The 22619-nt window shown below is 43.8% G+C and overlaps 2 protein-coding genes across 10 annotated transcripts in view; one reads left to right on the top strand and one right to left on the bottom strand.

Annotated features, from left to right (window-relative positions):
- LOC128256765 (zinc finger protein 33A) overlaps positions 1-22619 on the top strand; it is a 181192-nt gene that overhangs the window by 38625 nt on the left and 119948 nt on the right. The gene's annotated exons all lie outside the window — the stretch shown is intronic.
- Positions 6133-21715, bottom strand: LOC128256755 (protein 4.1 homolog). Of its 9 annotated transcripts, none has more exons than XM_052987303.1 (17): positions 21598-21715; positions 21105-21342; positions 15481-15524; positions 14996-15183; positions 14127-14572; positions 13910-14062; positions 13487-13845; positions 12960-13081; positions 12564-12686; positions 11689-11839; positions 11574-11626; positions 8197-11208; positions 7465-7686; positions 7278-7379; positions 7021-7176; positions 6695-6805; positions 6133-6620 (listed from the first exon to the last, which is right to left on the bottom strand). In XM_052987303.1, exons 4-17 carry the CDS (start codon positions 15137-15139, stop codon positions 6555-6557), a joined length of 5220 nt encoding a protein of 1739 aa, XP_052843263.1. In that variant the 5' UTR covers positions 15140-15183; positions 15481-15524; positions 21105-21342; positions 21598-21715; the 3' UTR covers positions 6133-6554. The 9 variants fall into 9 exon arrangements, with proteins under 9 accessions (XP_052843263.1, XP_052843271.1, XP_052843266.1 ...); XM_052987311.1 differs by having other exon boundaries at positions 8197-8766; XM_052987306.1 differs by lacking the exon at positions 12564-12686 and adding an exon at positions 12243-12272.

The following is a 22619-nucleotide window of genomic DNA, read 5'->3' as shown; positions in this document are numbered from 1 at the left end:
GTGGTTGGTGGGTGATGGGTGGTGCGTCAGGTGCAAGGAAAATCCAACTGGCAATGCGCAATTTCGAAGGGAATTACCTAGAGCCGAGGCGGGGGCTAATGCCTGATGGAGATCCAGTAATGGGGCCTGACATGCGTGTGTCAATCGCACAAAGGCCCGAAATTATCGGATGGTTGGAGGTGCTCTATTTGTATTGCTGACCTCTTTAGCAGCGCAAAAAATTGGGTTCAGTCCAGGTTTGGTGTGTGTGTATTCGGTTCATGGCGCACTTGTGTTTGCACTCCATTTATTATGCAACAGAGGGCAAGCAATTTGCTAAGTACACCCGAGCCAAAAGTCCTTCAAAGGAAGTGGGCGGCGGCTATTCCACCCATCCTTCAATTAGATGCCGTGACGAGCCTTTTATTTTTAACACATTGCCGCCATGCGTCAGTGATAGCCTTCATCTAAGTCAAAACCAATCCTAAACTTTAAAAATAAAAATAAAAAACAAAGCTTATATTTAGAAAAATCATATGAATTTTCCAGCGAAGAACCTTCAACAGTCCTCCAGTTCATCCAGTGCGCGATCCACATACGAGGCATTAATAATATAAATTGCGCTGCTATTACCTTAGTTGGGGTACAGCGGCACTAATAACACAATGACCTTTACGCGAAACGACCCCTTGGCCCCTCAGGGGGTTAAGGTTGGGGTGGCACTGAGCAATCGGCATTAAAGTGATAAGCGCGCAAATTTCAGGACCTGGAACGGCCGCAATCTTGGTGGGGAAATCTAACTATTGCGGCATTGTTTTTTATAGCCCACATCTATTGGGTTTGGGACAACGGCCAATAGACAAAGCTAATCGCCTCCCACTGGACAGGTGCTCCATTTGAATACCTAATAGTAAATTAAGGAAAGGGGTATACTTGACCGGGAATTCCAGTATAAGAGTCTTAACATAAGACAAATTTTAAAAAATATTCTGTCTTTCTCTCCTATTATTTTGATGCCTACATTTTTGATGTGAATTGTGCCATCAACTTGAGAAAAATAGCATATATAATTTTCGTAGATTTAAAAAATATATAGATTTAAATAATAGATAGATAGTTTTAATAGATATAAACACATTTTATGAATTTTGCCATCAACTTGCAGAAAAATAGCATATATAATTTTCGTAGATTTAAATAATATATAGATTTAAATAATAGATAGATAGATTTAATAGATATAAACACATTTTATGAATTGTATCATCAAGTTGCAGAAAAATAGCATTTTTAATATTTCGTAGATTTAAATAATATATAGATTTAAACACATTTTATGAATTGTGTCGTCAACTTGCTGAAAAAAATCATTAATAATATTTCGTAGATTTACAAGTTTACAAAAGATTATTTATTTATTAGCATTAAACTGAGGGAATCATCAATCCAAAAGATTTTCCAACACACACTGACATATTATTTTCTAATAGATTTTGTGGAATAGACAATACTTTTCTGTCGAGTAATCCAGTTTTACAGGGTATCTGACAACAAGCATGCTTTCGGGACCGCCTTTATTTTTTGGCAGCCGCAGTCTAATTATGTGGCAGCACAATGAAGGCGGACCATGAATTTTTCATGGCCCACGTATGCCAAGACATGCAATGTTGGAGCCAACTGGCCAACTGACAATTTGGATAGAGAATAGATGGAGTTTTGGATTGGGGGAGGGGCTTTTAGCTCCCAACTTGCGTAAGAACCCACGCAATTTCAAAGCTTGGAATTTCCCCGTTCCCGTTTATTGTAAACTTTTCATTGGGACACAGGCACCACAGGCACTTGTGAAGTTGAAGCTCATCAAATTTTTATGCCATGGCATAATTCCATAAATGGGCCATGGAATGACCCACCTGAAAAAGGCCATATGTTCCACCCCCCAAAAAAAAAAAAAAACACTCCAACAATAATTCGCATGCCCAAATCGAAACTGCCAAAGTCGAATCCCCGGCCAAATGGTCAATAGGCTGTGCTCATCATAATTGGTATTTATTGAAAATGCGTTTTGGTTAACCCGTTGAGTGTTCATAACCGTAACCCGTAACCCGTAACCCTTGTCCTCAAATCAAGAGATGGGGGTTAAGGGTGCACAGTCGTAGGCCTGGGTATTGTGTTTATAGCTTTTCATTTGCATTTATTGCCATTTCAATACGTGTGGCTATCAGGCTTGGCAATTTGAGGCGTTTAGCGCAAATTTCTTTTCAATATTTGTGCACCCAATAAACCGAAATGGTCAGTTAGCCAGGGCCTTTTATTCGATTTGGTCTTCCAATTTGATTGCAAATTTGCTTTTTCGACTTTTATGCCAACTGCGTGCTGGGAATTTGAGCCTAAGTCGTTGGTGGCTTGAAAGTGGTTCAATCGGAAATGGCTTTCCACTAATCGGCAATTATTTGTCCTGGCCAATTAATCACTCGAGTGCATTATTATGTGTCCTGCGCTAATTACGCTTTTTCAATATTTGTCCAAGGAACTGCTGGCCAAATCAAATATGTTCGTTTGCTTTCATTCGACGTATTTTACTGACAATCGTTTTAATGGTAATTTCTTGAGCGATTGACCAGTTTACCTTTTCTAAGGGAAAATTCCATTAGCACAAGGCCTATTAATTAGCCAAAAAAGAATGCGTCTTAAGTGGAGGGAGTTGGTTGAAGTGGTCATTTAGGTGCTTCGAGTTCGGGGATTTAATTGGGTCCCTCAAACAGAACTTTACCTTTTTAGCGATAATATCTTTTTGGATAGAGGGAAAAATATTCAAGTACAGTTATTTATATTATATGTCAGTAGTTAGATTCTTGTTAATTAAAAATTATTGTTTTAAAACTTCAGTTCTATCTAAGATTAAAAAATGTTTAGAAAAAGAAAATATTGACAAATGTTGTGATTTTTTAATTTTAACTAATTTAATTTTTAAGTTTTAGCATTGAGTTACAAATAACTGTTACTCAGATATGTACTTCCTTAATATGATGTTGGAGGTTATGTTGTCAGAATTTCATATCCTGTGAAAATGTATCGTTCGAACAAATCGAAATTCTGTTCTCTGAACGATTTAACATTTTTTGCGACAGTTTTAAACTAGAACCTTAACATGACATTGAGAAATCAAGCCGAATTCGTTACATATTTATCAAAGTATCTGGGAAAATTGTTTCTTTGTAGGATCAGTTTTCTATGGTTCTAAAGCATTCTCTCGATGACCATTTACCCGAAGTATATTTTCGCAGGGGAAACGAAAAGCCTGGTATAACAGTTAGAGAAGGAAATTCAAATGGCGCACGCGTCGTATGTGCTCCGAGTAAAAGGACTTCCAATGCGTTAGGATATTAGAGCCATTTTATCCGGGGTTGGGCATTTGTTTACAAACAAATGCAGAGCGCGCAAAAGGGTAAGCTGCATTTTCCCAAAGCTCCCGCCCATGCAAATATTCCCAATAATTACCTCAACTTGTTGCTTGTCCGTTTTTCGTTTTCCGTGGGGCAATTACTTAACCGAGTAGGTGGGCAGTGGGTGGTGGATGGTGGATGGTGGGTGGTGGAGCAGGACACGACCAGACAGACATGCAAATTGCAGTTTCATGAGCCAGAATTGGATTGCTACCGCCTTTCGGGGCTGTCCCGCCGCACAATTCGCATGACATTTTTAACATTCTTTTTCGCTTTGGCCGATAACGCCCCCCAGGACTTTTGTTTTATAACATTTGAGCATTTCGAGCGTATACGGTCATCAAATCTAATTGGCGACGTCGCGTCGCATATGAATGAAATTGCAGGGTTTGCGTTTGATTTTTTGCACTGATTTCGATTCGAATTTCAGCTGGGGATTATGGAATGGATCGATGACTCGGCGGGTTAATGTTCCGGCCGTACTTAGATATTCCATTACTTTCTAGCTGCGGTGAAGAACAACAAAAAACTAAAACAATGGGCCAAAGTTGATGCAATAATTTGCCACAACTTTTCCGAGTGACCACAACAACATGCAATATGCAGTAGGTTCGTCAAAGCAACACACAGAAAAAATATGTAACATGATCTATTAATTCAATTAACAAAAAATATGTATAAGTAATGGTCCTAAGTTTTGTAACATAACAATGAAATTTGGAATACCCAAAAAATAAGTTTGAGTGTTAGAAATTCTAATGAACAAATTCACGATATTTTCATTTTAGGTAATTACCCAAATATATTGTTTTCAAAAGAAAATACACATCACATTTTTCTAATACACTGATACATTTGGACACATTTAGTTAAGACGTTCAACATTTAACAAGTAAATTTGACATTTATGAATATTTTGGTTCACTATTTATTGCAAATAAATCTTCAAATTGTATTTAATTTATTGTAAAATTTAAACGGTGGATGTCCAGAAGAATTTGATGAATACATTTTCTTGTGTGTAGAATCGCGAACGTGCAACGAAATTTTCGCAAGAGGATTTTCCAACGGAGCGTTTTTAAAAATGCATGAGCCGACTGAGCTCAATGCGGTTATCGTGTCCCTCGGGGTGGATATACCACTAGTTGTAACAGGGACATGGACATGCAGGTGCAAATTCTTGGCAACCCCAGGTGAACTGACTGACGGACGGATTGACCGCATGATTTCAGCATGTGAACGCCTTTCGGTTGGCATTTTATCGGCGGAGAGTGCGCTTTATATCTAAACTATGAATCAATGCATTAGTCAGTCACCTTGTACGCTCTACTTTAATTACGGCTTTTTACGCTCCAGCCGAACCCCTTCAACGCCCTCCTCCAAATCCTCACTTCAACACGATTTCTCTTCTATTTTAACCGCGACCTGACATTTTTTTGCATGTTGTTCTGGCGAATTAAAAATTGCATACAAAAAATGGTAGCGAACCCGATTTGATCATAGCTCGACTTTGGAGTACTTATTTTGTTTGTTAGGCCTTTTAGTCGACCACTAAAAATTAGAATATCTAATTTTTAATTTTTACCCACAACTGACTTGCAACTTTTTTTGTTAACGAATTACAGCATTTTAATTTACTATAAACCATTAACAAACACAATTTTAAAGATTTTTGTGCATACACTGATATTTTATATGGTAAAGAGTATTTTTATAAACGAAAATAATTTAATTTAGGCAAGAAGTTAATATTTAAAATAAAACAAAATTTTGTCTGACCTATTTTGGAAACATTTATGTTAATCTGCATTTAAAATTTTACCTGAAAGCAATGTTCTGGTTAAAATTTGGCTTTCAGCTAAAAAAAATAAAAAAGAAAAGATATGCTAAAATATTTTTTTTAAGTTTAGCAATATCTTTGCAAATCGATTTACTTAAAACTCTGTACAAATTTATTGTTCATAAGATAAACATCTGATTAACGCTGAGACTTGTGAAAATAGGTGTGCAAAAATTTGACTTCATGTTAACTTTTTTTGGCACTTTAAAAAACATAAATTTAGCTGACATTGAGAAATTGGGCCTTGTTCATGTTTAAGTTTATTTTATTCAAAATTTGACAGAAATCAAATTATGAGATACTCTAGTATACCCCTGTCCTTCAGGGAGCAGGGTGTAAATAGCGAAATGAAATTCCTGGCGCAGAACGTAATATTATTAGCAGGCAGCCTGCCCGACCGCCTCCACTCGATGCCGAGCAACTCGACGCCATAAATATTGCATTACAATCGTTTTGCCCCCTTTTCGGCTCGCGAGTTGTCGAGCTCTCGGTGGCGAGGCTCCACCTCCACGTGGTGGTGGTGGTGGTGGTGCCACCCCTTGGGGGCAGCAATTGCGAATTGGATTTCATGTTAATACAGGGTCCTTATCGCCGGTCATGTGCTCCGGCGGGCAGCAATGGGTTCATTTGTGTTCTATTTGGCCGGTAATTCCACTTAATTGCGATGACGTTGTGTGCAAAAAGCCAGGGGAGTGGAAGTGGAAGTGGTTCGACCCCAGTGGATTGCTGATTTCTATCGCCATCCAAAGCGACGGGGCACGGTCCATCAAATATTCAGCGGTCCGTGGCTTATTGAAAACGAATTGCAATTGCAATTGCCAGCGAGTGCGAATGCCCAGGGAGAAAAGCGCTTTCGAGAAAACCTAATAATTGTTTTGTGTGTACATTTAGGTTTTATTCTTGGATTTGAATGCAATCGTGGTTTACAATATATAGAGTTCTCATTTCAACGTTGCCTTGCACATTCAATATATAATATACGTAATAAAAAGTAATTATAAACAACAGTTGTAATAAAAATAATAAACATGTGGATGCATATTCTTGTAGACGGTAGCGGTAACGGATACTTGGGAATTAATCTTTCTCTCTTAGTGTTATGTCATGTGGGTCATCAGCTCGAGGTCGAGGCTATATATATATATATAGGATATAGATATCTATATAGGTTGTATAAAAGGTGTACTGCAAGTGCTGCGTATGCGTGGGCTGGTGTTCATGTGTGTGAGTGTGTGCTGGTTTACTTAGAAAGTGTTCCTCTGTTTAGAAGTGTTTAGAAATAGTTGTTAAATCTACTGCGTCTGCTGCTGAATTTCAATCTTCTCGACTGTCATGTCCGGATTCATGGCCGTCGCTTCCTGCAATCGAAAGAAAATAGTGTGTGTTCAGTATATCTACCTCTTAGTAATGAGGATAGTATCTAGATACTCACTTGTATTGCCTCGGCCAAAGCTTTGTCATGATCGATCGGATCTCCATCGGACTGAATGGTTATCTTCTGCTCCACTCGGGTCTCCACAATGCCATCGCGTTCGGTTTTGTACTGTGAGGGTTGGGTAACATTAAATGTTTATGACTGTCTTCTTGAACGTTTTAGAACCAAAAACCCATTCGAACAAGGGACTATGCATGGAATTTACAGTGTGGCGCATACGTATACAGGAAATATCTTTCGGTTAGAGAGAGAGTCTAGCCTACCTCTGGCTACTTACGCTTCCTTGTCCAAATGGATCAACTTAGTTAGCTCCATGTACTTACGGTAATGGTTTCCACAGTGCGGGTTTTGCTGCTCACGGTTTGGGTGGAGATGATTTCGCCGTGTCCGGAGTAGCCGGGTGTGTCCTCACCCAGAACCACTCGGGTGCTCTCCACATGGGGTCCAGTGGTGGCGGAGGTCGTATACAGCGGAGATTTCTGGGGGAAAGTAAGAGTATTACGATTGAAACGGAACTTTTTTGGATGCCACTACATATTAACAGCATTTTAAAAGCTATGTTGTGCCGTGCTTGACCCACCTGGTTGTCTGTGCGAACCACACTGGCACCATCGTAGGGTCCGTCGATGGGCGTACCCGAATCGCCGGAGCTGGTCGAGGACACGCTGTCCCTCCTCTGATACTACGCAACACAAAACACATAACACATCGAAATAATAAGAATGAACTCATGCAAAAACAGGGGGGTGCAGGCCATGCCGTCTTACCTGATCCCCACTGGTCACCGTCGCCGTCGTCTTCACCTCCTGGGTGACGACGCGCTGCTGCTGCTTGTTGGGGTCGTGCGTGCGGGTGGTGGCCACCGTCTTCTCCTCCAGCTGCTCGGTCTTGGCGTTCTTGCCAAGATCCTCGTGCGTGGTGGCGGTGCGGGTGGTGACAGCGGTGGCCGTGACATAGGCGCCACTCAGGTCGGTGGGTGTAGCATCAGCCTAGGTGGATCGGAGTGGCAAGTGGTTGGTTTGGTGGGTTAGTGCGTACGGCATTAGAAATGGAAGAGTAAACGGAACACTTAAAGCAACAACAACATCAACTAGTGGCGTTAGTTAGGCAAAGGCAGAGGTTAAAGTAGTCCAATTTTTGGAAGGCGAAGCGCAAAAACAGATATAAATAGAGGTTCCGGTTTGCAATTTTCCAGGTTTTGATCGAATTCAATAACAGTTTGTTTCAACAAAAGATTACTCAAAACAAAATTAAGGCAAACTACTCTTAATTTTGAATATGACCTACATAAACAATAAATTGCTAAAAATTAACTTGAATTTAAAACTGGTAAGCGGTAAAAGATACTGTTTATGGTAAAAGATACTGCATTAAACTGATAAAAAGCAAAAATAGAGATGCACGCACTCCCTCCAAACTCGTATCGAATTCGATCAAAACACTGTAGAAACAGAACCAAAAACCGGACGGTCGATGAGGGGCAGAGTGCCCTTGCTAACCTTGTGTTCCTGCGTGGAGTAGGTGACCTCGCCCGTGCCCAGGTTGCGCACCTCCTCCTCCACGTTGTGGGTCACGCCATCGTTGTTCTTGGTCAGCACCTGTTTGGTGGTGGTCTTCACCACCGTGGGCGTGCTCACCGGCTTGCCCAATTTGCCGGCCGCCTGGGCAGCCGAGCTGTTCAGCACGATGTCCTTGACCTGGTCGGTGGCATACTGCCCGGTCATGTCGTCCTCGGAACTGCCCTCGGAGTCCCGCCGGAGCGCGCCCTTGCCTATGTGCTTGACCCCGTCGAAGAACTGCTGCCGGGTGATGGGCACCGTTTCCGTGGTGGTCTGCACTTGCGCCTGCTTGCCAAAGTGGGAGGGGTCGATCTGGGCGTAGTTGAGGATCAGTTTTCCGGTCACCGGATCCGTGACGGCCGTCGCAGGATCGATATCGCCCGTGTTCGGATCGATGTCGCCGTACTCGCTCTTGATCCGCCCGGTCACGGGGTCAATCTCGCCGGTCAGAGTCATCGTGTGGGTCACCGTGGTGCGGGCGCCAGCGAACCGCGGGTCATTGGGATCCACCTGTACAATTTCACCGGTCACTGGGTCAATCATATTGTAAACATACACGGTCTTATTGAAGAACTTAAGAACGCGTCCGGAGACGGGATCGATTTCGCAGGTGGAGGGGTCGATCTCCTCCGGACGACCGCGTTCGTCCGTCTTCGAGATGAGCAGGATGCGCACGATCACGATCTTGCCCGTCTTGGGGTCGACGCGGGCCAGCTTGGTGTAGACCTCGCCGGACTCGGGGTCCACCTGCGTGGTCGCGTACAACGGCTCGCCGGAGGCCTGGTCCACCTCGCCGGTGGCCGTGTAGATCTTGCCGGACGTGGGCTCGATCTTGATCGTGTTGGGGTCGAGCTTGGTCTGCTTCTTGATCTCGTTGGTCTTGGGGTCCAGGTAGCCGTAGATGGTGATGACGTAGCCCGTTTTCGGGTCCACGCTGCTGGAGATGTACTGCTGCTCCTTGGTGGCCGGATCGGTGGCTCCGGTGGGCACCCAGATCTGATTGGACTTGGGATCCACCACAATGTCCTTGTCCTTCGAGGCACTGACTTGGGTGATGGGCGCCTTGGTGGCGGGATCCACGCGCTGTTGCACAATTCGCAGGGATATGATCCTGGCGTAGTCCTTGTCCGGCTTGTTGTTCTTCGGGTTCACCTGGTTCTTCAGCACAATCTGTCCGGTGGCGGGCTCAATCTTAATGTCCCTGGTAACCGTCTTGCCCGACTTGGGGTCGTTGAAAGTGATCGTGTGCTTGACCAGGTCAATCTGCCCGTATTTGGTATCGATCTTGCCGGCCTTGGGGTCAAACTGACCTCCAGAGGTCTCCACCTGTGCGGTCTTGGCGTCGATAATGTTCCTCTTGGAGTCGAACTTGCCCGCCAGAGAGGTCACCTCCACAATGGGGTCAATCTGTTGGCCCACCTCGATGAGGCGACCCTGGCCGGGGTCGATCTTGTTCGTCTTGGGGTCCACAACGCCCACAATGGTGATCTGGCCAGTGCCCGGATCCACCTTCACATTCTTGGTGACCACAATCTTGCCAGATTTCGGGTCAATGGCCTTCAGTTCGCCGGTGCGTGTGTTGATCTCTCCGTACTTGGTGTCCAGCAGGCCGGTATCCAAGTTCAGGACGCCCAGCGATCGTTCCACATCCCCGTTGACCGTGTCAATCTTGCCAGTGGCAGGATCAATGCGACTGGTGATCACTGTCAGCTCCACCACGGGATTGTCCTGCGGGGTGATGCATACGATCTGACCGAGCGATTCATCCAGGCGTCCTGTCTTCGGATCCGCCACTCCGGACACCAGATGCAGATTGCCCGTCTTGCCGTCCACGTCGCCCTGGAAGACCTCCTTCTTACCGGTCTTGGTGTTCAGGGCCTCCAGAGTTCCCTTCTTGGGATCGATCACGCCGTACTTGGTGTCGATGAGTCCGGTGGCGGGGTCTAGAATACCAGTGGAGTGCTCAATGCTGCCGTTCTCCGCATCAATGCGCTTGGTTGAGGGATCGAACTTGGAGGTGATGACCATGATCTTTACACGCCTCTTCTTCGGCTTGGCCGCTGCTGCTGCTGCGGCGGCTCCTGCTGCTGCTCCAGCTGCAGCTCCAGGTCCTGGAGCTCCTGATTTCTTGGGAGATCCAGGCTTCTTAGAGCCAGCTCCAACTCCTGCAGCACCTGCAGCTCCAGCAGCTCCTGCAGCCTTAGAAGGACCCACATAGCCAGGCTCTCTGTTGTAGCGCTGGGACTCCAGGAAATCAGCCGTGGGATCTGCGATGGGCTTGTAGCTTCCCGGAGCGCCCGAGGTGTAGCCCTGGGGTCCCTTGGTGGGCGAGTAGGATCGCTTCTGCGAATCGCTAAGGGGCACAGCAGCTGCATCCACAGCACTACCCTGGAGCTTGGCACGAGTGGTGGGCGAGAGGAGAGGATCCTGGAGCAGCTTGGCCCGCGACTTGGGCGAAAGCTGGCCGCGATTCAGCTTATCCTGGGTGCGCGGAGACAGCTGCCCGGCCTTCAGCTTCTCAGCCGTTTCCTTCAGAGCATTCTCGTTGCCCGGGGCATAGTTGAAGGCCAGGCCAATTTTCTTTTGCTGCGAGGTTGGAGACAGCTGCTCCTGACCATCGGCACCAGACTTCCTGGAGTTGGGATCCTGATCGTAGCGGAAGCCACCCGGGGTATACGATTTCCTGGTGGGACTGGCATTGCCATCCTCATCCACGGCATACTCATACTGCCTAGTAACACCAGGAGTGGTGGATCCTCGGTTCTTGGCCGCATTCCTGGCCGCCTCGTCCAGATTCTGATCCTGCTGATTGTCGCCCAGACCAGAAGTAACGACCAGACCAAGTCGACCCACTTCCTTGTCCTTGTCCTTGTCCTTTCCGGACTTGTCCTTGCCATCCTTGGATGGCGAACCGCTCTTGCTCTTGCGACCCGAGGAGAATATGCCAACGCCCTGTGGATCGTCGGTGGACCGTTTGTTTTCGAGGATCAAATCAAAAGGTTAACATAAAACGAAAAAAAACAGGAGGGGAAAATTAACCAAAGGAAATTATAAGTATCACACAACCAATGAGGTAAACTTAAGAGATCATCTTCGGGTTTCACTACAAACTATAGTAACTTACGGGTTCAACTTAAGTGGGGTGAGGTGTGGGTTTGGTTTGGGTTTTGGGTGGGATAAGGTAGGGGGGTTTAACTGTATTTACACGAGGGCGGGCGCATTCAGTGCGGGGCTATCGCTTAGCTTAGTTCACCTAGACTTATGTCCACTAACCTATGATCTAGCTTAAGTTGGTTGAAAGTAGGTGAGATACTTACACGTCTGCCAGAGGACTTGTCCGACTTGTTGGAGTCATTCAGCTCGTCATCGCCTAAATGATATTATATTTATGTAAAATACAAACATTTGGACAAGTTGTCTAGGGATACTCACCGTTAACAGCCGTTCCTGCAGCAAGTGCTGCCTTGGCATTCTTTTCGGCCTTCTTCTTCTCCTCCAATTCGCGTTTCTCCCTCTCCTTGCGCTCCTTTTCCTCCTTCTCCTTTTGCTTCTTTTCAAGCAGCTTGGCCTGCTTCTCCGCATCCTGAGAAAAACACAAATTAAGTTAGTTTAAGTCCGCAACAGGGAAGTTAAAAAAATACAGATTTTGGGGGCAAGGAAGCCAACATGCAACAAAATGGCTGAGATGTACAATACAAATTTACAATACAAGCAACGAAATGAAAACAATGGGTAAGTAAGTATTATAGATGGTTTTTTCTTTTTAGTAGAATCGCATATTCAGTGCCAATGCATGTTTCGTGTGGACTGTACTGGTGTGGCCCTCAATGGTATTTACAGCTCGGGAATGGTACGGAAATTGGACGCCACAAAATAATCAAATCAAACTTAAATAAACACTCAAAAAGGTCAGCATTAAGATAGGTAAAATGAATGCACACATAACAGACAGTAGACGGCACTGTTTGACTTTTTACAGAAATTACCATCAGATCAAGGTACAGCTCGGTCGGGGGCTACCAGAGTGGTTAGAGGATAGTCGGTTATGGAAACAAAAAATATAAATTATTAGGTTCAGAACATCCATTCAATACTGAGGTGTAGTGGCCCTGAGCTGAACAAATAAACGAATAAACGGGGGAGACTTCAAATCAAATCTGGTCATACGTAAGCTCACAACATTCGTAAAGCAGAGTTCAAAGCCGATAAAAAGAAGTTTGGATAAATTGAAGAAGAGTCAATTCGGAGGATACTTGTGTGTTTTTTTTTTTTTTTTTTTTTTTTTTTTTACGTAGTAAAGTGTTAACCTGAACGGGGGGCTCAGCCTCGATAGCCTCGATGGCCTCGATCTCTAGGTTGGTCTCGTAGTCACCCTCGAGGGAACTTTGCGAGGAGGCCGAAGCCGTGCCGGTGCTCGACTGTCGCATCAACTGGTTAGTGTTAGGGGTTAAGGTGTGTTTTAGGGACACGGAGGGTTAACATTACGAGCACATCATTTCATTGTCAGAGTCACAGAGTGGATGTGTGTGTGTGTGTGTGTGGTTGTTTGGTTGTTTGGTTTGTGAGTGGTTGTGAGTTAGTAACAAACCGAGAAGAAAGTACAAGTAAAAACTCTGGTTAACTCCAAAAATCATCGTTAAACGTGTTCATCTCAATGGCTAAGTATCGTCAGGCACTAGTCAGTTAATGGCTGGATGAGTTACCTTGTCCTTCTTGTTCTTGATGGGACTGCGGCTGTGGGCATCGCCATCGCCGTTTCGTTCTCCCCGATGGTCCAAAGTGCTGCTCTTGCGGGCCACCTTCTCCTTTTCGGCCAAGGCCAGAGCTGAAAATCAGGAAAGTCAGGAAATTAGTATGCATTTTCTACATATAAACATAGACAAGTAGATTTAGAGTTGAAAGCTTCCGTAATTTAGAATAGGTAGATGCAATTTTCAACAAGTGCAAATGAAGTCCTTTCATCTCATGGAAAAAACAATTTAAGTACTTCTAAAAAATTAATACGTAACTAAATCGAATGAGAAGAAAAACTTTTAAAAAACACATATTCAAAAGATTTAAAAAAACTACGAATAATATTGAGAACTAAGCTATGCAATGAAAAAAATTTGAAAAATGTTTCGTAAGCTTAAATAATAATTGCAAATAATTTAAGTTCAAATGTAAGCTTGGCCTTGATCTACCAAACATTAGTAATTTATATGAAAACTGTGAGTCCCCCTGCTATTACCATCCATACTGCGAGAAGTGAGACGAGCTCCAGACAGAGTTCTATCGAATTTGGGGGGTGTACGATCCACGGGCGTGGACGTGCTTTCGGCCTGAGTGCGACCCTTGTAGCGATACTTGGAGCCGAAGTGCGGGAACACCCGGGACTTGTTCACCGGCTCCGGGGTCATCAGCCGGAAGAAGGTGTGGTGCTCGACGCAGGACTTCCACAGCTTCTTGGCGGCACGGTGGTTGGCCAGCTTGAAGCCAATGGTCGATTCGTACTGCTCGAAATCGCCAGGTCGGATCTTGATGTAGAAATGGTGACGCTTGTACGAGATCTTCAGGATCTTGGGCCAGGCAAATCGGTTGATGCGCAATCTAGTTTGGGTCATTGGTTTAGATAGTTATTTTTCGAAAATTTAAGGCCTTTAAGGAGCCATACTTATCGCGGTAGACAAGCAAGCCGGAGGCACAGACACCCAACATGATGTCCACACCCTCGGAGTCCTTGGCCGGATGCAAATCCACGCCATACATGGCCAACTTCTTGGCGTTCTCCAGGTAATGTAACTCAGCCTCGGCGGGCGATTGGCCCCTGCAATGAAAAAGGACACAAGTTAGTTCCTTGGATCCAATAGGGCGTTGAATGTTTCACTCACTTGTGGGTCTTGTGCAGATCCATGACCTTCTCCTCCAGCTCAGTCGTCTGGCTTGGAGCGATCTTGAAGTCCTTCAAGTAGGCTCGCGTGGGCATGTCATCGGCATCGTAGTCGCCCATCTCCGACTGCACCAGGTAAGAGCCGAGCAGCGCATGGGTGACAAAGGTGCAGGGCAGGCGGCCCTCCAGGATGTCATTGCGCACCTGCAGGCACAGGTGGTAGCGCGTGATGTCCTCCTTCAGCTGCGACGGCTCCGGTGGATAAAACTTGACGGCGAAGTTCAGGGGCCAGGTATCCGTGCGGAAGAACTTGGACACCGGCTTCTCCAGATCCAACCAGGTGCGCGGATCTGTGGGCGTTTCATAGGTCAGGCCGAAGTAGTCCTTTTCGATGAGGTTCAGGCCGGCGCAAATGGAGTTGATCAAGTCACGACCGTTGGCCTTGCGCTGTGAAAATTGAATAACATAATTAAGACTCAGCTGGTAAATAATCTGATTTTTTGATTAAACAAACAACTAAGTGGAGAATTAAGCCGTTCCGTTATTTATATCGATTGTCAAAATCAAAATGTGTAAATAGGTTAAGCTTAGATATTAAATTTTTTATTTATTACGTAAGGTTAGTTCTGAAAAACGTTATTAAAACATTACTTAATGTTTCAAATAAATTGTATGACATTTAATAATGTTGTGCTTTAGAAATTTATTTTACGAAAGGGTGACTCAGTTATGGATATTTCTCATTCTATGACACAGAAAGTTTAAATTATTAATAACTAAGAGTTATGATATGAATTTAATCCGCTGAGATATTAACATATTAGGTACGAAAGCACAGTTCATGACTTATTTGCATGACACATTACTCACATCAATGGACACATCCAGCAGGGAGCCATCCAGCAGGGTGACTCGGGCCAACGCAGCCTTCGAGAACGAGGAGCTGGACTTGGGTTTGCTCTTGGTCGGCGTTTCCGGCTCAGCGGGCGCGGATGGTTTAATTTCCGCCGGCATCTTGGCTTCTGGTTTCGGCTACGCCAGCAGCAGCTTGGAGAAGGCTGCAAGTAAAGGGGCAGACTTTAGTAAATTGCATTGGATCACAGCTCCAAGCTCCCAGCTCGCAGCTCAATGGCCGGAAGTGCCCACTCCGCGGGGTCATGTGTGTGTGTGTGTGTGTGTGGGCGCCTTTTGCTCATTAGATGTCTGCAGTCGGGGCATAAAACACGCCATAAAGTGCCGTAGGGCTGCTCAATTTGCCTGGCGCCACTGCGCAAATAAACCCCCACACACAGAGACACTAGGACACTTCCTCCTCATTTTCCTGCCATGATGTCACTCTGCAATTGCGTACTCACTTCCAAAGAGCTCGAGAATTTCTCCAACTATGATTTACAGCGAGCTGCAAAGAAATTGTCCATTAAAGGCTGAACTGCAAATTGGATTTACATTTTACTAGCGAAAGCGGATAGTAAAAAACTTTCAAGTCGGAAACCACTACAATGCGCTGGCCATTAACCGCACAACAATCAGATTTCGCAGATCTATTATTAAGCAAAGTGAATACAAATTATGCCCCAGTAATTAAGTCATTAAATATAAAGTACATGGGAATCCGAACAGAAGTTCGGACGTCCTTTGAGTAAGCCGAAAAGTCAAGTGATCACTGCCAGCTCACGTTCGAGATCTGAATTCAAGTTCAGCAGCAGTGACATAAGTCGCTCTTCATATATATACATACATATATATGGGCTATATGTGTGTGTTCTATAAGCCGGCAAGTCGAGGCAGCGTCATGTTCTCGCTTTTATCCCCTTCCGTTTCCATTTGATTCCGCTGCGGTCGGAATTTAGCGGGACTGGAGATTGAGCAAACAATTCCATAAAGTTGTATTTTTTCGCAAAGAGACCGTATCGACGGATGTGGCCGCACTGCCCCACCCAGAAAAGAGCCTTCAATCAGCGATGATTGGATACGGGAATGGTAATGGTAATGGTAATGGTTAACGTGCTAGGATCGAGAGTCAATTGGACCAAGATGCACTGACCGATTGCGCAGCGAGTTCAATTTACTCGCAGTGTTTAATTGATTGGGAGACATCGATCCCCGAGTGAAAACTAGCTGAACCAGTTTGCCAGTTTGTCTTCTTGATAGGTCTTCTATGGCGTTATGTGTTATACTGTTTCAGTTTCGGACACGACCCCAACGCGAATTAACTCTGGTGGCGTCATCGAGCGTTCAAAATTAAACAAAAACACACACGCAATATGTATGTTGAGAACCAGACCCCGAGTCCGAAAAGCAGACAAACATCTAATTTATATTATTTTATTTATTCTCGCGTCTTTGTAGCGCGCAGACCATGTGTATATGGACTCCATATAGCATTACTTTGGCAGCCTGCTCGTTCCCATAGTTGAAGGTTGCGCATACGCAATGTTGACATCATCGATTGAGGCGGTTGCAACTATTTTCGCCCGGCGAATTGCAGGTCCGGCCTCAGGGCACACTTGACTAAGATCGGCGGTGAATCAGCGGCATTATCTCGCCGTAGAACATTACAAATTGGTTTTGCAGCCAAGCCAAAACAAAACAAATCGCTCGAATTGTCGATAGCGCGTAGTACCCCCAGTATATGATTTAGTTTCGATGACATCATCAGATCAGCGCCAGCTAAGGCATAATATCGAGAGCTATTTCTAGAGTTTATAGAAATATTTGCAAGCGATGCCGACACCCGAAAACATTAGAGCGCATTCGCCTCAATTGAAGGAGGTCGAGGTGAAATTCATCAAGTGGCGCGCGTCTAATCTTTACGTTACAATATTGCTGACCAGGCGAGAATAAATATGTCCGAACCAGAAAGAGAAACAGACGGTCCAAGATGTAGTATTATTGTGAAAGTAACGAAGTTCTGTCGGCGGACACAAAGCAGGGGCACAAAAGATGGCAATCGCGTCGTTTCAATTGGGAAACGGAATGAGAACGAGTGCTCTGGGTGCAGCCTGCTCCCCTTTAATTAAGTTTCATTTAATACAACTTAAATCACATTCAATTGGAGACGGGGCAGTTGCAGGGGCAGGGCCACTGTTTGTGTATCTGAGGAATGGCTTGGCCGTGTGTCATCCAGTTATTGTTCTGACATCAACTTGGGTCACCTGGCGGTGGCGTCACTTCCCCCGGGATGCCGTGTGCCGCCACTTTGCATTTTTCCCTAATTTATAATGGACTCCCTATACCCATTGTGAGTGAACTTTCGCTTTAATGCCCGTCAGCGTGAAAATTTCCCCCGGCTGTGAAGTGCACAAAAATTTTCAAACTTGCCATTTTCTGAATTCAACGAAGCGTTGCCAATAAATCGCATTTAAAATGCGTTATATATAAAAGAGCGATTTTGACGGGCTATTGCCTGAAACTGACTTCACATCCGTTTATAAACATGTCCGCATTTCCGCAAGGGAAACTGTTACATTTTAATTAGATTTAGCTGCCATAACTGCACATAAGTTAGGGTTATATTTGCGATATATAAGGAAATGGGACTGAAAATATATCATTATAATATTACCATGGAAAAATACTTTCCTCAAGACATGACCAGTAATTTCCTTTCATTCTCATGACTGTTTTATGCTTATAATAAAGCTCGACAGGTCTTCCATCTTATATTGTATATTTTTCGAGGAAATATGGAGTGAGAAATACGTAAACATTCGCGCACTCTGGACTGGGTGCTTAAGTGGGAAAGTGGGTCAATCAATACAGACCGATTAGAGGGTGCGTTTCGGCATTGCGAATGCATAGACTTATCGGCGGAGTGGAATCGCCTGGCAGTGGAGGATGGCGACTCGGAAGTCGCCTTTCGATAAGCCAGACCCGTTCCCGTTTCGCAGTTGGAACCCTGAGACGGCGATGACCACAAAAAGTCAAGAGCTAGAAGTGGATCAGGCACTCGAGGAGAACGGGTTTCTGGTCACCAGCTGCCACTTTTGGACAGCTCAAGTGACGGCTCTATGGAAGAGTGTGTCGCTTGACTAATTACCGCTCCGATCGGCGCTCGTCTGGCAGGGCGACATAACCGCAGTGAATCACACCCACACCGCCCTGCAGCACCACTCTTCACCACCCTGCACCTCCCTGCACCACCCTGCACCGCCAGCGTACCGCTTGTCAATGGCTATTTAAAGCATTTGACTTTCTGCCATGCCAACGAACTCTGAATGCATCCAGCGGTGCTGCTATTTCTACACTACAAAAATTTAACTGGGAGAAACGAACACTATATTCCATACTCTTAAGAAATATATATTAATAATTTAATGATAAGAACAAATGGCTCATATTAGTTGCAATTCTCTAGTTACATACTTTTATTCTCATGTTTGTCAATAAGTGATACTTTTTTTTATCAATCAATTATTCATATTATATTCAAAGCACTGAATCGTCAATCAAGTCTGAATCGTGTTATTTGTAAACTAAAATCATACCATATTCTGTTGTAATAAAATAAATGTTCCATTACTAATTAAACACATTACATCAAACAACATTTATTGTATGCAATTTTGATTAAAAAACTATCATTTTCCTATGTTGTTTTAAAATAGTAATCAAACATTACAATATTTTTTGCCGTGCCGTGATGCCGCACCCACATGCACAGAGCGATTTGATTTCTGCGAGGGGGAAAGTGGCGTGAAGGGGGAGAAAGTAAACAAACAAGCCGCCGTCGCGGAGAATTTTGTCCACTCCAGCGCTTTGCACATTAATCATAGACCTATAGACGCCCCATCCGCAGAAGTAAAAATCGATGCGACAAAAAATAAAAATAGAAATCGGTAAACGGAAAATGGAAAACGGAAAACTCAAGGATGGGGGCAAGGAGGAGAGCTGAGCGATTAAAGCGGGCTGGAAAAGCTGCCTTCCGTATGATTGAGTTTGTTGCCAGATTAGATGGTTTTCCCCTTGATGGAGGAGGGTGGAAATCTTCTGCATAGAGGATGCACTAAGAATAGTCAGCGCCTTTTATGAGGACTTATAAATTTAAAGATACTATCAGCGGTAGATATTCCCAACGATCTGGCCACGCTGGAAAATAGCTTAACTCTGCCATGATCGAAGCCAGACTTAGCCTGAGTTTTCCCAGAGAGAAGCGGAGAAGAGTGGAGCGACTCTCTCTGAGCTTCTAACGCTCGAAGACACACCTAGTTGGCCAGGCCACACTCCGCTCGAATTCAGGTTTTCGCTTTGGCTCTGATTCCGACTCTTTTGGCCATGTTCGCGTGCTGCCAAGTCGTTAGCGCTCTCACTCTCCGATTTTATTTTAGTTTTCCACTCGCTGGTTGTACAGTTATTAGCATTCAGTGGCTGGCACTCCTCGTTTGCTTTGCTCGGCTGCTTTATCTGTTTGTCTGCTGCGCAGCCAACTTCTTGGCCAGCAACCGGTTTCTAATGCAAGCTCTACCTCTTTTTTCCCACTTTGCATGGCCTGGCGAAGAAGAAGTCTTTATGTTAATGTTTGTTACTATTTGGGTCAAAGCCCACACCTCCCGGAAAACAAAACTCCACGTAAACAGCGGATTTCGAAGAACGGTTTTTCGTTGCCAAGTCAACGCCCCAAGTTTTCCGGGGTTGGTGAAAATCGTGTCATGACTCAGAGGGGCGAAGGGAGGATTGGCAGTCACCTGCCATTCATAACTGGCCTTTGTTGTGGTGCCCTATCTTATCGCAGAACGGCGTACTAACGATGTTGCCTAGTGGTTGGGATACAGAGCCGTCCTTGTTTACCCGAGCCGATATCAAACACAAAAAATGCCAATGCAAAAAGCGCTCAAAGTTTGATAAGAAGTGCGGAAACCTGCTCGCCCGCCGATCGATTCTATTTACGGAGCAGTGACGTTTAGTGGATTTAGCCATCCCATGAAATTCTATATTCTATATGAATGCGACCAAATTCCAAAATTAAATATAGGCCAAAAAAGAATACAAAAAGATTCGGTCCCTGAAAGTGCGTAGATGTGAAAATCGTTTCTTTTGGTTTCGCTTTTCGCCCCTATAGGAAAGGATGGGACTTTGGAATACATTTCTACCTTTGGGTTAAAGTAATTGCCCTTTGCTTTGGGAATACTTGGAGACATTTAGTTAGCGTGTTCGCTTTTTATAAGCAAAGCTATGGGAACCATTTGTTGCATAGAGTAAGATTATTTTACTAGATTTACCATAACACTGTATATCCGTAACTTTGAGATACATTCGTGTTTGTTACTGTTGGCCCTAGTAATTAACTAGATTCTTTACCAATCAAATAAATCTGAATAGTGCGATCAAAAGGTATCTACCTCTATACGAGCTTAGCTTTGAGATACATTTGTAACTATTGACTACAGTATCAGCGTAGCTTTTACAAGCATATTTGTACTTAAACTTAAGTTGTTTTTCCCTTTCACATACATTTGAATCGTTTACAAATACCTTTAAGATATATTTGTATCCGATCGGTGTTGTGGAACGTTTCCTTGGCTACCGCGGCCCAATAAGAGTTTCACACCCTCCCCGAAATGCGAAGCAGTGGAGGAAAACACAGAAGAAGGAAAATTGGAGTAAGGCAGCAGCAAAGGCAAAGAGAGCTGGCGACATCAAACAATGTGGCCGAGTTGACAAAACAAGAAGTCGAAAGAATATCGTGCCAAAAGATACACTCTGAAAGCTTGACAGCTCACAGATACAATAATACACAGATACACTTGCGGCGTGAGTGACTTTGGCCCTCTCTTGGCCTCTCCGCGGCTCTCTCGCTCTCGCAAAGCTATTCTCAATTAACTTTGCGTGTGTTTGTGCTATGAAGTCATTCTGCCCAACTCTTTCTGCGCTTGTGTTTGTGTCGAAAACATAAAGCCACCAAAAACTCCCGACCACAGCCCAAAAAAATTACAAAAAAAAAAAAACTAAGCAAATGGCGCAATCCCTTAAAGTTACTTACCCACTTAAGTTGACTCTAGAATCCTTTTTAATCCACAGGAAGGATACGTAGATGGGGAATACTTTGCGGCGCCTTTTAACCGTTAGATGTGCTGAGTTGCTGCTGTATTTGTGTTGTTTTCACTTTTCCCTGTTGTTGCACTCACACGCTTTCACACTAGTAAACAAATTCTTGCCACTTTTTTCTATTCGTTCGCGAAAAAAGACAATTTGTTGTTGTCGTCGTCGTCGTTGAATACCTGTTGAAAATTTGACGTTGAGTTTTTTTTGAATGAGTAATAGAGAACGCAGAGCAGTGGGTGGAGGGGGTAAATAAAGAGCGGGGTGGGCGTGGGCGGAAATTGCGCGAATAGTGGTTGCTAATAAATTAATTTCCCATTTATTTATAAACACACTGTCGAATTGCGCGCTTTTCTTTTCTATCCGCTCGTCGCCTCTTGCAATTCTGCTGGCAAACAATCTGCTTAGAATTCAGGGAGCGCGATCTAACGTACCGTCTTCACAAATATTCGATGTGCTGTGCACGAAGAGCAAACTGGTACTGAAACCAACCGGAGAGGCGTCCGCTTTCCGCTTTTCAAATTGAGTCGAAACGAGTCGAGACCACTGAGTTTTGCTGAGAAAAACAACCACCAAGTGGATCCCAGCAGTGCTGGCTAACGTTGGTGGTTCATCTCGGCGGCTCGTTCGGTTTTATTTTCAAACTTTATAGCGCCAGCAAAAGTTTTTGCACTCAATTAATTTAAGGTGTACGATTAGTTAATGCTGAGAAATTTTATTTTATTTTTTTTTTTTATTCAAGAGGGAAATATAAATCTTTTCCACAATCTTGTTTCTTTGATCAAAAAAATATTTAATGAAATACTTAATAATAAGTGTTCAGACCGATTCCTCAATAAATTTGTGAGAATGGATTACCCAAAGTTAAAAAGTCTTGTCGAAAAAACGATCGTGGAATTTTGATAGGAATTTTGCTTTGAAACTTTTAAAATAGTTGTACTAACAATTGGCATTTTAAAACAAAATATTTTTTTTATTTAACAAAGTTAGGCAACTTCAAAAACTTTTTAAAATATGATACTTAAGATTCCATTTAGATTTTAATCAAAAAATAGTTGGCAATATAATACATTTCTCTTTTATTCAATATAATCAAATAAATGAATCGGATTTAATACAAAAATTTGAGTGCAAGTATTTTATTTAAATCGGCATTTTATATTACTATAAAAATAAGTTGAATTTTACTTTAACCAATTCTGTTTAAAGTAGTTTAAGCTGACGACTCGATACGAAGTTTCATCTTGTTTTTGCCAAAAATGTGTTTCTAATCCAAATTTGATTTCGTCATCCGTTCATTGTAAGTGAGTCTGTTATAAATAATTGTTGTGAACGATTTGTCAGCTAAGACATTTTTTGTGACAGAGTTAACGCAAGTTACTCATAAACGATATCTGCTAGGATTATTATAAACATTTTTCTAAGATTTTAACAGTTCTTTTTAAAGAGGCATGAC

The sequence above is a fragment of the Drosophila gunungcola genome (assembly GCF_025200985.1).
Source record: "Drosophila gunungcola strain Sukarami chromosome 2R unlocalized genomic scaffold, Dgunungcola_SK_2 000027F, whole genome shotgun sequence".
NCBI classification, from domain to species: domain Eukaryota; kingdom Metazoa; phylum Arthropoda; class Insecta; order Diptera; family Drosophilidae; genus Drosophila; species Drosophila gunungcola.
This window is presented reverse-complemented; position numbering and strand designations above follow the sequence as displayed.

Bases quoted from the DNA above. Each gene is read 5' to 3' on its own strand.
- LOC128256755 (XM_052987303.1), bottom strand. From the start codon at position 15,139: ATGCCGGCGGAAATTAAACCATCCGCGCCCGCTGAGCCGGAAACGCCG. The intron at 11,627-11,688 runs GTGAGTATCCCT...AATATCATTTAG, and splicing joins TGCAGGAACGGCTGTTAACG to GCGATGACGAGCTGAATGAC. The intron at 7,687-8,196 runs GTTAGCAAGGGC...CGATCCACCTAG, and splicing joins ACTCCACGCAGGAACACAAG to GCTGATGCTACACCCACCGA.